We start from the raw sequence: 14,307 nt of genomic DNA, 5'->3' as shown, positions 1-14,307 counted from the left end.
CACTGACTTCAAAGACGTCTTCAGATCAGAGAAGAAGAATGCTAGGCTGAATAATTGTAGTGAGGTAGAGACTCTGCTAAAGAGATTCTCTTTTGAGCTGTATCCTTGATGACATTATCACATTATCAATGATAAGAGGGCTTTGGGGTGGGACTCTGGAGCTACTAAAGTGTTCTTAGGCTTCAAAGAGGGAAAAAGAAATGCATTTAAATCAAAGCAGAATTTTTAAAATCATGGGAAAGTGATGCAATTCCTTGCTAGAATAGCGACTGTGACAAACTCTCTGGGAGACTGGCTCTGACAGCTGTCAGCATTATCTGGGGGGAAAGCACCAGAAAAAATATGGGGGCCAGAAGGGGGAATAGCTGAATAAAGAGAAACATATTACTAAATCCACTGTAAAACAACAGCTTAATATTGACACAAGCACAGCATGGGGCCTGGGGTCACGCCCGTGCACATGTAATGGCTGCACCCTGCACAGAGAAAGAGAAACACGCTGCTGAGGTGAGACGGCCCAGATAGTACACGCGCATGGGACAGCCTCGCAGCCCGAGAGACAATTAACTCCCAAATAAAATGCTGAGAAACTGAATGAGGACTGTATTTTTTAACTAGTCGAACAGTGGGATCTAAAATGTTGCTGAAAAAAAGATAATTAGTGGATCGATTTATGCAGCTTCATGAGTGAGCAGGTATAATGGAACGATCTGTTTTCCTCATGCTGCTCCGTAAAGACGACCGGGGAGAGCTGGAAATCTGCTCCTATGAACTGAAGCAGAAGTGTGATTTAACGCTCCTGGTAAAATATCAATTCAAAGACCTGGTGATTGTTAGAAGCAGAGAAAGATTTAGTGGGGAGAAATCTTTCTTAGTGCAGAGAAAACAGGATTTGAATTCTAAAGATCTCTTATATAAGGTTGAATGTGTTAATAAGTATGTTAATAAATTTGGGGGCAACACAAAGGAAGGAGAAATTAGTATCAGTTTGGGTTGAATAGTGGAACATGTTGTGATACACAGGAACCACAGAAGAGTGACATAAAAATAGAGGATGTTATCAATGTCTTGTGCGTAGAAGATGCACAGAATAATAGTTTTCATTTCATTTATCATTGCAAAAGTATGAAGGTCTACAGCCTTTAAAAACAGAGAAATCCTTTATTTGCTTTCTATATCAAAAACAAAAAACAAAAAACAGTATTCCTCAGCTCCAGTGACTATCTTTCTTAAACTTCCATGCTGGGAATAACACCCAGCAGGTAAAAACTTCCTGGGTCCACCTCGAATGGGACTGTGTCCTCTCCCCCAGTTTCCTTTGTCCACACTACACTTGGAGCCTGAGTGAGACACAGCCCTGATGTGCAGAGAGAGGAAGCCTTCACCTACTTATTTTCAGACTGACTTTAACAGTAAGCCCTAAATTGTCCCTTCTAGCTATGCTGAGCCCTTGCCTCTAGCTACCAATTAGCACAGCTGTTATCTTAAGCGATATGGCTGCTTCCCTGCTTGCTTCACTGATAGGGGGCCAGCAGGATCCCACCTGGGAGAAATGGAAAAGCAGTGGGGTTATGGGCAGCATATTGAGATCAACGGTGTGTTATGGCAGACTTCTCTGCAGAGCACTTGAAACTTCCTCGGAATAATTTCCACGGAAGCAAAACATTCACTAGGTATTGGCAACAACATCAAGATGTGCCAGCTTCTGCATATACAGTTAGGTGGTGGATTCAAAAACACTCATGGAGCACAATATTGTATTGTGTACATTGGAATTAGGGTTGCTGGATTTAGCAAACAAAAATATAGGGTGCTCAGATAAATCTGAATTTTGGATAAACAATATTTTTAGTGTAAGTGTGTTCTAAACGTTAAGAGATCAACTGAGGCATATTAAAAATTTTAAGAGTTTATTTAAGCAAAACTCAATTCAAGTTGGGCAGCATCAATCAGTACATGGTTGGGAGTGCTCCTTTACCTTCTAAGTTTTTCTGGCTGGGCTAAGTAATCAAATTAACAGAGACAGATTAACAGGAGAAAAATCAAAGTTAAATACATGCACTTAAAATCAACATCCCAAAGAGCACCTTTGGGGTGGCAGAATTTTGGTCCCTTCTGCAAAATTCTTTATAGCAGCGAAAGAATAGGAAAGAAGTCAAATACCCCTCTTACATCATTGGCTGTGCTGTTGCCATCCGTGTCTCTCCCACCGCCTTAAAATCTTCAGGCAGACCCTGTGCCTCGCTGATCTACCTGAGACATGTTTGAGAGGCATGGGAAAGCACTGTCACCCACTCAGCTCTTCATGGCCAAGTAGCCAGCAAGCCCAGGGCAAGGTGCCAGGAGGGAGGGAGGCTCCAGGAATAGGAGATAGAAGTGAAGGATGACTGCGTGAACAGACCCCGCTGGGAATCCATACGTATCTCGAGGAAGACAAGGATGTGTGACTTGGGGTTGAAGCAATTTTATTTAAATCTCAAAAAACAGGAATCCCAGCTAATACAAGACAACTTTTATAGATCCAACTTCTGTTTGCAAGTAAACGATTTCATGTATCCATCTTCTAGTGTCCATACTTTATTCTTTTCTTTCCTCTTGATAACTATTTTTTGGACATCTTAGTGCCTCTGTCAATGTCCATTCAATATCAGGGAGACCTGGACCAACTCAGATTGACTTATTTTTCTTTGTTACCATCTCTGGCAAGAGATGTCAGTGGGAAGTCTCAGTTTTATGATTCCGTAAATGTTTACACAGCTATGAATGTTTATGTGAGGAATATTGCTTTGCTCCTATTACCTCCACGTATTTGAATATGTGTATATGTATTCCTACATAAATATCCCAGTGAACTCAAATGTGTATATGATCATACTGTTTCCGGGAGTGGATGAATTTATTCTATAATCAAGAAAAGACCCGTGAAAATTTCCTTGCAACCACTTGTGATACTTCTCAGCTGTGGTTACAATGTTTTCCCAAAAACGAAGTGCTGATTCGTGATGAGAGTGGCAGATTAACACAGTGTATTGTTATTTCCTTAGTGACTTCAGAAAGATATTATTTGGCCATTTACCTGGACTGTTTGGGAGTGAGGACTATTCCCTGACTATCATAATCGACACTTTAGAAAATTTCCTCCTGATGGGAAATACCACTCAGAAGAGTAGAGTATCTATAATTGAGGATGTCTAATGGGTCATCAGGAATATCAGAGAATGGTCAGGATGTGGGATTTATGTTTAAATGTTTATATAACACTCATTGCTGGAAGAAAACTAGCTATTACAGTTTTTGCAACTATTATTCTGTTTCTCTTTTCTCATCTCCTGAAAAGCTATAAAAAAAGGAACCTACGATTTCACATCATCCCTGGAAATGTCCATGATCCTGCTGCATTCTTTGGAGAGTTTGGGAAGTCAGCAACCCTAACTTGCAACCAACTGTATTTCAATTTGAAAAGGAGATAATGCAAAAGCTACCTGGCTAGGCCCCGGATCAACTATAGTAGAGTTTCCCTAATGTTGTTGACGGTCACTCTGGCTAACATTTATCATGGCCCTTCAAGCCATTTTCAAGTAAATGCATCTGAACTAGTCAGTTCATCTTTGAGTTTTCACCATGATTTCTATTTCTATTTTTAAAACCCAAAAGAACAAGTATCTATCCTTTTAAAAAAATATTCCTGTTTCAGTGCCTTTATTTATAGATACAGGCACATGCTAAGAAATTATTCACATTCATTTTATAATATGATCTATTATTAAACCAACAATTAGCACACCACACGAATGCCCACCTGTACTTGGAATCATTTGAGGTGCTGGGCCTTTTAATTAAAAAAAAAAAATCTATTCCTAACTTTATGGCATTTATAGTATTAGAGTGATTATTTATCCAAGTCAAGATGGATCTTAGTGACAAATCATTTTTGGAAAGGCATGTCTCCACTTAGTGACAAATCATTTTTGGAAAGTCACTTTCTCATTAATCCTGGACAATCTCTTTGCCTATACTTTTTGCTATTCTCCTGACTTTATTCATTGTTGTTTATCAGAGAAGAATAAAGTAAGTGAAAAGTAAATATTTTCACAGTATATAATAATTAAAGTTTAGGATAAGGGTTGGAACTAGAGCCTAAAATCTAATTTGAATATAAATAGTTTTAATATTATTGACTAATTTTTTCATTCTATCTTTGAATCTTTTTGCTAATTATAAAAATTGTCTCTCTAAGGACAAATGAAATAAAGTGTATTTCACCCAGAACACTTGTCAGAATAAAAGGTGAATGGCAAGATAGTACTGAGAACACACACTTAGATATTATGTAAGTATGTAGCACATGGTACCATCCCTGACCAGGAGCCTCAAAACGTCATCTGTTTCCTTTTCTCTCCCTAAACAAACCAGGCAGTTCAGAATCTGTGGCAAAGGCTAGAATATTACAAAACAACATTGACTCCGAACACCTGTCAATGTAAACTGGAGTCAGAGGAGTGGGAAGTGTTACGAGCAAGGCAATGCCAATGGGATGTTAGGCAAAGAATTCTTCAGAGAACAAGCCTTATACTTTTGGTGCTAGGAATCTTAGAAAGAAACGCAGAGGCAACCAAGAAACCAGAGTACCTTTTGCGACATTGTCTCCTTTCTGCATCTTGCTGTACTGATTGGGCCCTGCTTGGTGCCCACCATTGACCATAACCAACCAAGGAATCTATGGGGGTGAGGAGGTCAGATGGGAAAGAGGCCCATGGGGACAGTGGCAGTGGAGTTGGTGGGACAGAACAAGAGAGGTGTACAATCCCATTAGAAAGAAAATATTTGGAGACCATGTCTCCCGATCCAGCAGGCCTCTGGGCATGATTCCAGGCCCTAATTAGGATTCTGCAACAAGTTTTAAGATAAAGTGACTTCCTAAATATCACTAGTGTTCACTTTAGACACATGTTTGGATCTTCTTAAAGTTCCCAGTCTTTCTGCTCATTTTCTCTTGTAATGCAAGTGAAGAACTGGAAGGGGTCAGCATTCACACCAACTGGGCACATAAGGGATTTAAACAGAAAACAAGGAGACTAGCCTATAGGACACCAGCCTATGACTTCTCATGCCTGCAAGCTGGGGCATGAGAAGTGATCTCTTAAAGACAATGCGGTGGCTTTCTCCACCACTTAGCATTATAGAGCTGAGGGAACGTCAGAGAACATCCCATCTCCTCCAAAACCCTTCTCACAGACCACAGAACAATGCAGCTCATCCGCAGCCAAGCTCAATACCCAGGCTCTCTGATTTCCAGTGCTGCACACTTTCTAACAACAATGGCTGTAATATTTACAGTACCTATTGTGTGCCAGGTCCTATCGTAAGCACTTTATAAAGTTGCTCTATTTAATCCTACAACCACTCCTATGATGTCGGTACAGGTGACTGTATGGACTTTCTTTATGTGAGGAAACTGAGGCCTCAATCTCAAAACTGACAGAAGGGCTGAGCTTCCTGTGCACTCTCCTGCCCTTAAGGAATGGTCTTGTTTTCCTTCCATCAACCCTCTTCCTTCATTCCATGGGAACACCTGCAGAAAAGACTAGCTACGTGGTGCTTCCCTTTGCGCAGCTTCATTGTGCAGTAAATTACTAAATTCTGCTTGGTGTTGCTGTCACACATATAAAGTATCATCAGAACACATGGTATTGAATTTAGCAATGCTGGCTCCTCTCTATTATTGGGAGAAAAGACTATCAGCTTGTTTGTCCTCATTCTTAGCAAGATCCGTGACCGCTCCTTGAAATGGTTTAAGCAATTTGATGCCTAAGAAGAAATGCTTTATCTCCAGCTTCAACCCCTTTATTTCTATGTGGAAAAATAAAGAATTTTTATAATTATGAAATAACAGAAGGGATGAGAAAGTTGATATAACTGTAAACTGAATTTTTACTTACTGGCTCTGATCAATTATCTAATTGGTAACTGACCCCCTTGCCAGAAACAGAAATGTGTGCAAAGCCTTGGGCTAACCATATCTCACCCCTTGCAGTTATGAAAACTCTTATTGTTAATAAGCCACCAACTGGAGCTACCTGAGGTGGTCTGCTTTCTTTTACTTTTCTTTTTTCAATTTCTAGTGCAACTAAAATCACCCTTTGAGGGCACAGACCAGTAAGTGACACTCTTTTCTGCTGCACAGAACCTGAAGCGGGTGGCTGAGACCTGGATGGATGAATTTGCCGAGTACATTTACCAGCGACGCCCAGAGTACAGGCACCTCTCCACCGGGGACATCTCTGCCCAGAAGGAGTTGCGCAAACAGCTCAAGTGCAAGGACTTCAAATGGTTCATGGCTGCAGTGGCCTGGGATGTGCCCAAGTACTACCCTCCCGTGGAGCCCCCACCCGCTGCCTGGGGAGAGGTGAGGAGCAGCTGCGTGAGCCCTGCCCTTACTTTACTCTGACCATCTCTACCTGCCTCAGGAGGGGGGAAGGGTTGCTGAAACCCTCCCCTCCGGCGCCTAGCAACCAAATCAAATTAGCTTAAATCACCTTGGCTAAATGAATGTTCAACCTTTTTAGAAATCATTACATCAAAGAGCGATTAGGGGTGAGCATTCAGGCCCCGGCCTTGATAACCCCACCTAGAATTCTGGCCCCCGTGGACTCCCCAAATGGATTTTTAAATATACCTGGAAAATATTTTTACTTGGGATTACTGAAAATATCATAAGAGCTTGTAGAGACTGGAAATACCTATCATGCTACTACATATGCAAGGGTCTGTGATCAAATCCCTCACTGTCCTCCATGTGTGTATGTTGCTACTGGTATATGCAGGGACCAGGTTACAGAGGGGTTTGGCTGTCTTCCTGACGAGGGTGTGCTATGCAGAATCATGTGGAAATGCATTTCCAGAATACCCAGAACAGTGACATGTGCGGGAGCCCTGTCAGTTCCTTAAATAAGCACTGAACTTTCCACCTCTGAGCGCTTTATATACTCCTCTTTTGGCATAAAAAGGACTGTCATGCTGGTTCAATTCCATTCAATCCTCCTATCACCTTTTCCCCTTAGGAGACAGTGTGCTAAAGCAAGAGCTGAAATTGGATAGGGTGGATTTATCCTAAAAACTTAATCTGCTTACAGCAGAAGGTTATGAAGCCAGGAGTTGACTGTTGGCAAGTCGTGGAGGGCGCTTTTCAGCATCATCCTTGCTCGGTGTAGGGCAGCGCCTGTGCCTTTGTCTGGCTAATGCCTGTACTTGACAGAGCTCAGGGATACAGATGGCCCCAGGGCATAGTAGAGGGGCCAGAGGACTGAGGCAGCATTCTGGAGCAGACTCTCCCGGCTCCTAGAGATACTATGTTCATCAAGTTACATGTGCACTGGTTGTTTTGCTGAGAGGGTCCAAAAAGATGTCGTTCTTTATCTGTGTCAGAGAGCCCAGACATGAAGGAGTCCAGGCCATCCCCAAGGGTTCCATCTCCTAATGTCTTTTTCACATGCGCATGGTCCTGGTACCGCAGCTTCAACCAGTAGTAATTTGGCCTCATCCTTTGCATCTTAAACATTTCATTAGAACTTCCCTGGAATATTAGTAATCTGCTGGCATTAGTTTCAGCTATTTATCATGGGCTTAATTTACAACAGTGGAAATTTAAAGTACACTCCAGAAAGAACTTCCTTAGTCTAATGAATTGCAAGACATAGGAATTTGTTACCCGATAAGCAGGTGAGTTTCTTCCTAGAACTTTTTTGGTTAAAGTTACATCTGTCATCTTTCTATGATCATTTAAATGGTTCCGCCTTAGTAACTAAAAAATACTCATGAAGACCCCACAGTATTGTTGTGTGGTTTGCAGCTGGATTATTATCTCATCTTTTCTCCGCCTTATATGCAAACAGAAATCTTTATTTCTACCTGGTTACTACTTTAAACTGCAACTGGTCACATTTTCCCACATTACCTGACTAAACTATAGCCTGTATTTCTAAACCACCTTGCTTGGAAACAGACTTGAGCTTCCACTGAGGTTCTAGAAAAGACACAACTTCCCAGGGATAATCAAAATAAGAGCCATTTTAAGGCAACGCAGTCTCTGCCAGAGTGCTATATCAATTACCTTCCTACCTTCTCTGTGGCTTGCCTGGCCCATAGGGACATTTGCATTCATCATTCCTGATCTAAGCAATTAGACATTGAGAAGATCAGGTTTTTTTTTAACATGATGGCAAATTTCCTTCTCGGGTGCTTCAGAAAACGGGGAGCTAGGCCAAGGGCCAGCTGCGTTCAGTCCCATTTCTTAGCGAAGGTGTGCTGCAGAGGACGAATGGAGACCGAGACTGAAGGAAGGCAAAGAGAAAGGAAATCAGCACACGGCAAGGGTTTGACCTGGTAACTCGTTTTGAAAACTATTTTCTAAGCAAAATAGATCCCTGAGAATGAATGTAATGCATATACATTTAAATCGAGAGACAAGTGAAGTGTTTCAAATGTGGCCTAATCTAAATGAAATGATGAAAAAGAAAGACTATTTTCTAACTATTTAGTGGGCAATAACACCTACTTCTTAATAGTGGACAATAGTTACCAAATGTGCAGAATATGCCTGCTGACTATTTTATCTCAAAAAACTTTCTTTCAAAATTTTCACTCTTGTGATTTCTTTTCCCTTTCAGAGGGCTTTGTAGAAAATAAATATTTTATTTTGGAATAATTTTAATTCAGAGAAAAGTTGCAAAGATAGGCAGAAAGTTCGCTTATACCCTTCACTTCTAATGTTAACATCGTATATTTGCCACATTAATCATAGTCTATTTGAACTAAGTAATTAACATTGGTAAAATACTATTACTTAAACTACAGACTTTATTCAGATTTCACCAGTTTTTTAACGAATGCCTGTTTTTCTGTTCCAGGTTCCAATCTAGTATATGAGAGGGCTGTTTAATTTCCTATAAACTTTAATTGTTAGAATGGGCAAAGCTCCTAAATAAATGTCAATTGCTGTTTTAGTAAGAAAGTAAAAAGGGAAATGCAGACTGTGTGGGTTTTTTTAAAGCAGTTATAGGAAGGAACCACAAATGTCCAGCAAAGTAAACATAAGAATTCTTTATGGGAGGCCTGTGCCAAGAAGCAGGGTAACGTGCTGTTTTATGCGCTTGTACTTGGAACGGTTTTCCACCTGCTTTTCTGCGCCAGCCTGATTCTGGATAAACAAAGAGGTGCTTAGGCAATTTTTGGCCCTGGTAGTTGAAACTCAGTTTGGAAAGGGTATGTTACAGACCTTAAACAGCCTATAAACTGCTACTCATTTCCCTGACAAATTCGGCTATGTTACTGCACTTGTCTCCTAACTTATTTCTCTGCTTCTGCCCTTTTACCCCTTCAGTCTATTCTCAACATAGTCACTGAAAATGGTAAGTAGGTCCCCTCCTCCATTTAAAACCTTTTATAGCTCCATTTCCCTTGCGGTAAAAAACTAATCTCTCTCATGGTAAAAACCAAAGCCCTCATCAATACCATAAATGACTTGACCCATGGTACGACCCCTCCCTTTGCATTTGCTTCATCTCTTAGTATTTGCCCCTGGCTTACTTTTATCTATGCACACTGGCCTCATCACTGGTCCTCGGACTGGCCAGCCACAGTCCTGCTCCAGGGTCTTTGCACTTGCTATTTCTTCTACTTAGAATCCTTGAGTCTCAGAAATCCAATGGCTCCTTTCCTCATTTCCTTCAGATTCTTACTCAAAGAATCGTCTTCTTAGTAAGGGCCACCCTATCTATTGTGTGCAACCATTCACAAACACATGGATTCTCATGCTTACATACTTGTAATCCCGCCCCTTCCCTGCTTCGTTTTCCTCCTCAGCATTCATCATTATATAACAAGCTACCTAATGTATATATCTATTATATTTCTCATCTATCTCCCCCAGTAGCAAACAAGCGCCATAACACAAGAATTTGTTGATTATTGGAGTTCCTACTGCTCTTCAACAGCTAAAAAAAAGTGTTTGGCCTGTAGTAGGTGCTCAATAAACATTTGTTGACTGACTGAATGGAGGATTCTGGCTCCCTTGCTCCTTACCCCATTCACTGCTCTGCTCATACACTTTTGAAGAGCAAGCATCCTGAGTGCTCGCTCTGCTTTACCACATGGGGAAAAGTTTCTATACCACCCTTTCCTTGGCCACACAAAGTCCACCTCATTGTAAAGCTTGGCAAGGAAGACAGTTTGAGTAATGCATTTTGGGTAATTGATTCTGATCTACTGTCAGATCTATGGTCCATATGATAGTCAAACAAGGCATGGATATGAGGGTCAAACAAGCCGTGGAATGCTCTCTTTGGAAATCCTAAGGGGAAAAACGAGGAACTCCAAAAGTAAGAATTTTCTGTCCTGACAGTTTCCAAACTCTCCCTGTCAGCTTCCTGCTTAAAAGGCAAGAAGATATGAAAGTCACATCTAATGGGGAATTTCTTGCCAGAAGTCATTCCAACCTCCAGTACACAAGGGTGGTGGGTGGAGTAGAGAGGATATGGGGCACCGAGAGAATAAATAGGATTTTGAGCTGTGTAATAATTCCAACATCCCTTAGTGCTATTCAAATAAAAGCAATGTGCTTTTCCATGAGGCTGTGTTAGATAGGATAAGGACAGATTTATAGTGGAAAACTCTTCTTAAATCATACACATATAGAGTGTCTTTTTCTGAGTCAAGATGCTAAATAAAAGAAACAGAATCTCCTATTTTTTTTCTTCTTACCCTTTCCCTCCTTAGAATTCATGAATTTGCCAAAGTCATTTATAGCACTCCTTTATAGTCAAAAACGAAAACTTCTGCAGAATCCCAAATATCATGTGAAAAAGTGAATAAATGTGGTAAAATAGACAAGCATGCCTTTTCCAACCTGCGCCATAAATTCTTTTATGAGGTGTCTGCTTACTGTCCTCAATGCGCCAATCTTGGCCCATCCACTTGTCATCTTGCGATTGTGCAAAACTTTTTATAAATCTTTATTTTAAAAATTCATCTCAATGCCGAACTACTTCAGCTGCTATTTAAATTCCTTCCCCAAGATTAATGTCACCCTGAATAATGGAACATTCACAAAGACAGGCACCCTAAATAACTCCTGGTCTCCTCCTCTGCTTTGGGCTGCTCTCGACTTCTTTTAATTTGCTTCCTTCTAACGTACCTACAGTACACAGGCTTTTTAAATTTTTCTGTATCAACTTACATGAAAGGAAGTTCAAGATGAGGAGCTGTATTATGTGAAAGATCATCTGAGGATGTGATCTTGTCTGTTGCTGTACAACACCAGCACTCTGCACAATGAATGAGGCTCTCTCACATTCTCTTGTGAGAGCCACGGTCAGTTTCCACCTTCCCCTGCAACCTAGCCTCGCAACTAGGAAAGGTACAAAGTCAGATTGTCCTGTTACTCCTCTGTCGTCAACTCTGCAGGGACCATCCTTGCCATTCAGCTGCTGTTTATCTAAACCGGATCTTTAAATTAAGCAATCATTCAGAGAAGCTTTGTCATTCTCTGGCTGTACCAAGGCTGTCTTGATCTGTCATTTATTTTTCTCAGGCAGAGGCAATGTGGGTACGCTATGCTAATTCATCTCTCTGGAGCTCAACAACAAGGTTGAGAAAAACTTAAGGACAAATAAAGGATCACATTATCCTTTCAGATTTTACTATGTGTTTTCTGAGTTCTCAACAATTGAGACAGTTGACAACAAACTTGAGTATGTTATATTGAACATAATTTTAGTTCTATATTCCCAGCCAAGCAAACTGAACATTTTCTCAACAGTGGTAATTTGACCCAAGTCACAAGAGGTGTTTCAGATCTAACAGATTTTTCTTCTTTTATATTCCAAACAAAACTTTCTGTCTTTTCCATTTATTTTGTTCTTCCTTAAAATCTACTTTTATATTGATATATGTTTACACACACAAATACATAGCTTTTGGGGCTCATGTGGCAGAAGTAAATGGAATTTTAAGTGTACATTAGCCTAGTCATGAATTCATCTTAATGTTTAATTTTCAATGACAATTGGTACCTTTCTACTTCCAAAAATTATACAAAATTAATAGAATTTGAGGATCCTTCAATTATCACAGCAGGATTTCTGTTCTGCAGCCTCAGATAGATGACATTGATGGAAAAAATGCCATATAATTTTTCCAGTCATGAATATAGGCGTTATCTACACCTCACCCATTCTTTAACAAAATGCCCAGTTGGTTTCTGTGAGGCTACCTGCAACTTGCCTTAAAAATCCAGTAATCACCCACAGGGGGAGGACAAGAATAAATACAGGAAAAAAAAAAAAAAGGAAAAATTCTTGGAGTCCTGGAATAAAAGAAAACACTGGGAATCAATTCTAAGTGAGCCAGACTGATCCTGGGATGCATTATTGGGCTTGGAATTTGGTTTTAATTACTTACAGGTAAACGATAACTACAAACAAGAGCCAATATTCCTCTAAGTGTCCTTGCAATGTACTGAGTTGTTCTGTTAGCAGTAGTAGGTCCTGACTGGTCCTGTTCTAAACACTAGCAAGTACAGTGACTCAACTGCTTAATGGCAAGCAGTCCCTTACATTCACAGTAGATACATTTTAGGCCACCAAAGGTCATCAGTCCGTCTTAGATTTTGTGAGCAACTCGGAGCCCAGCTATCTCTGTTTGGGTTTGGGGTGTGACAAAAACCCTCCTGCACTCCCCTGCAGCCTCCATGGGCGAATTCTTCCTCTGTGTTTTGTTTTCTCACAGTTAGCTCTTTTCTCATTTTTATCTATTTGATTAGATTTCTTCCTATCAAATTTGAGATATAGGAATTAACTTTCACCAGCTTAAACTTTCCAGAATTCTATTTTTGTCTAATCAACAACCCAGTGGTATTTGGCTAAACAAGCTCACAGCTTAGATCTTTCCCTTTCCTTGGTGACATCCGTAGTCTGTTGCCTGATGTGATGCCTATTAATTGATCAATTTCTAAATAAAGTGGCCCATACTCTGGTTTCTCTTCAGAGCATATAAATCTTTCACCTTTTGCAAAATAAAGTGGCCTATCCTTTAGGTTCATTAAAAAGAGAAACTAACGTAACAAGATAATCTCAGGAGGAGTTTACCTTTCTAGGCCAGTCTCTAAAACAAGAAAGAAATCAGTTTTCCCAGTTTTGTTCTAGACCCAAGTCATCTAGAACCAATTACATAAATCCAAACTCTTTGCCTATGCTTTTTTGCCTAAATTGCATACAAGTTTGCAGCAAATACTTTTGTTCCAGATTCTAACATTCAAATACTTCCATTCTATTAGAAATAATAAAAATCCATATGATATGATGCCAGAAATAAAAAAACTAAATTTTCCACTCTATTCTTGCTTTAAAATATACTGGGATTTCCAATGCTAAAAGCATGGCAGCATTATGGTTTTGCTTAATCATGGAAACCAGACAGAACAACCTTGGATAGCAAAACAAAAATACCTACAACATGGATATCCCCAAGAAGGGTTAGTGTAACCTGAACACCAGACAGAAGCAAGTTTTGTGTGGGATCAGCATTGATGAGGAGTTGGAGGGTTGGGGGGGGAGAGTGGGAGGAGGTTTACAGGTCGACAAGCTGCAACTCAGAAATCAACAAATATTTGCCCCTAAAGGAGACGATCCTTTTTCAGAACAGAAACAAAACTAAAGAGGACTAAATCAGTCAAATCTGAAAATCACCAGTGAAATTCAAGGACTGTCCTCGCAGGCTTGAAGCTGAGGACAAGCACAAAGAAACCATTGGGAAACCAGTAAGTGCCCATGAGAATTTAAACTATGCTGAAGCTGGCTTAGCGCACCCGTGATTCAAAAACACTCCAAAATTCTCCCTTTTGGAAAGACAGGGACTCATTCTTTTCCCTTCCCTTCCCCTACCCTAAAATAAGAAAAAAAGGGAAAAAAAAAAAAAAAAAAAAACCCTGCTGATCCATAAAGCCAAAATGAAACACTATGGATTCCAGGGAGACAAAAGCTTCTAATACCAGAGAAGGAGGTGTCTGAGATTGAGTCCAGAAAGCCCTGAAAAACAAAACACATTCAAAGGTAACACTACTGCTTTGGAAAGAAGGACCCTTAGAACTGTATAGACAACGCAGAGTTAGAAGCAAGAAGTATTTGTGAATCAGCCTTAGCCCTGAGAGACAGAGAAGTGATATATGGGGCATATTTTTTTAATATGTCATAGTAACAACAGAGAAGAGACTCTTATAGAGAAATTTTCCTCTAGTTATCCAAGAAAATTATT

At 40.2% G+C, this 14,307-nt stretch overlaps 1 protein-coding gene across 1 annotated transcript in view; it reads left to right on the top strand.

Moving 5' to 3' along the window:
- The window catches only part of GALNTL6 (polypeptide N-acetylgalactosaminyltransferase like 6), an 861,777-nt gene that overhangs the window by 805,577 nt on the left and 41,893 nt on the right, over nucleotides 1-14,307 (top strand). The window contains exon 9 of the mRNA XM_054576052.1: nucleotides 6,185-6,406. Within this exon, the coding sequence (XP_054432027.1) occupies nucleotides 6,185-6,406 (222 nt within the window). The remainder of the gene's footprint in view (nucleotides 1-6,184; nucleotides 6,407-14,307) is intronic.

This window comes from Pteronotus mesoamericanus, unplaced genomic scaffold (genome assembly GCF_021234165.1).
Source record: "Pteronotus mesoamericanus isolate MK-2021 breed Mesoamerican mustached bat unplaced genomic scaffold, CSHL_Meso_final contig_32, whole genome shotgun sequence".
Classification (NCBI taxonomy): domain Eukaryota; kingdom Metazoa; phylum Chordata; class Mammalia; order Chiroptera; family Mormoopidae; genus Pteronotus; species Pteronotus mesoamericanus.
This window is presented reverse-complemented; position numbering and strand designations above follow the sequence as displayed.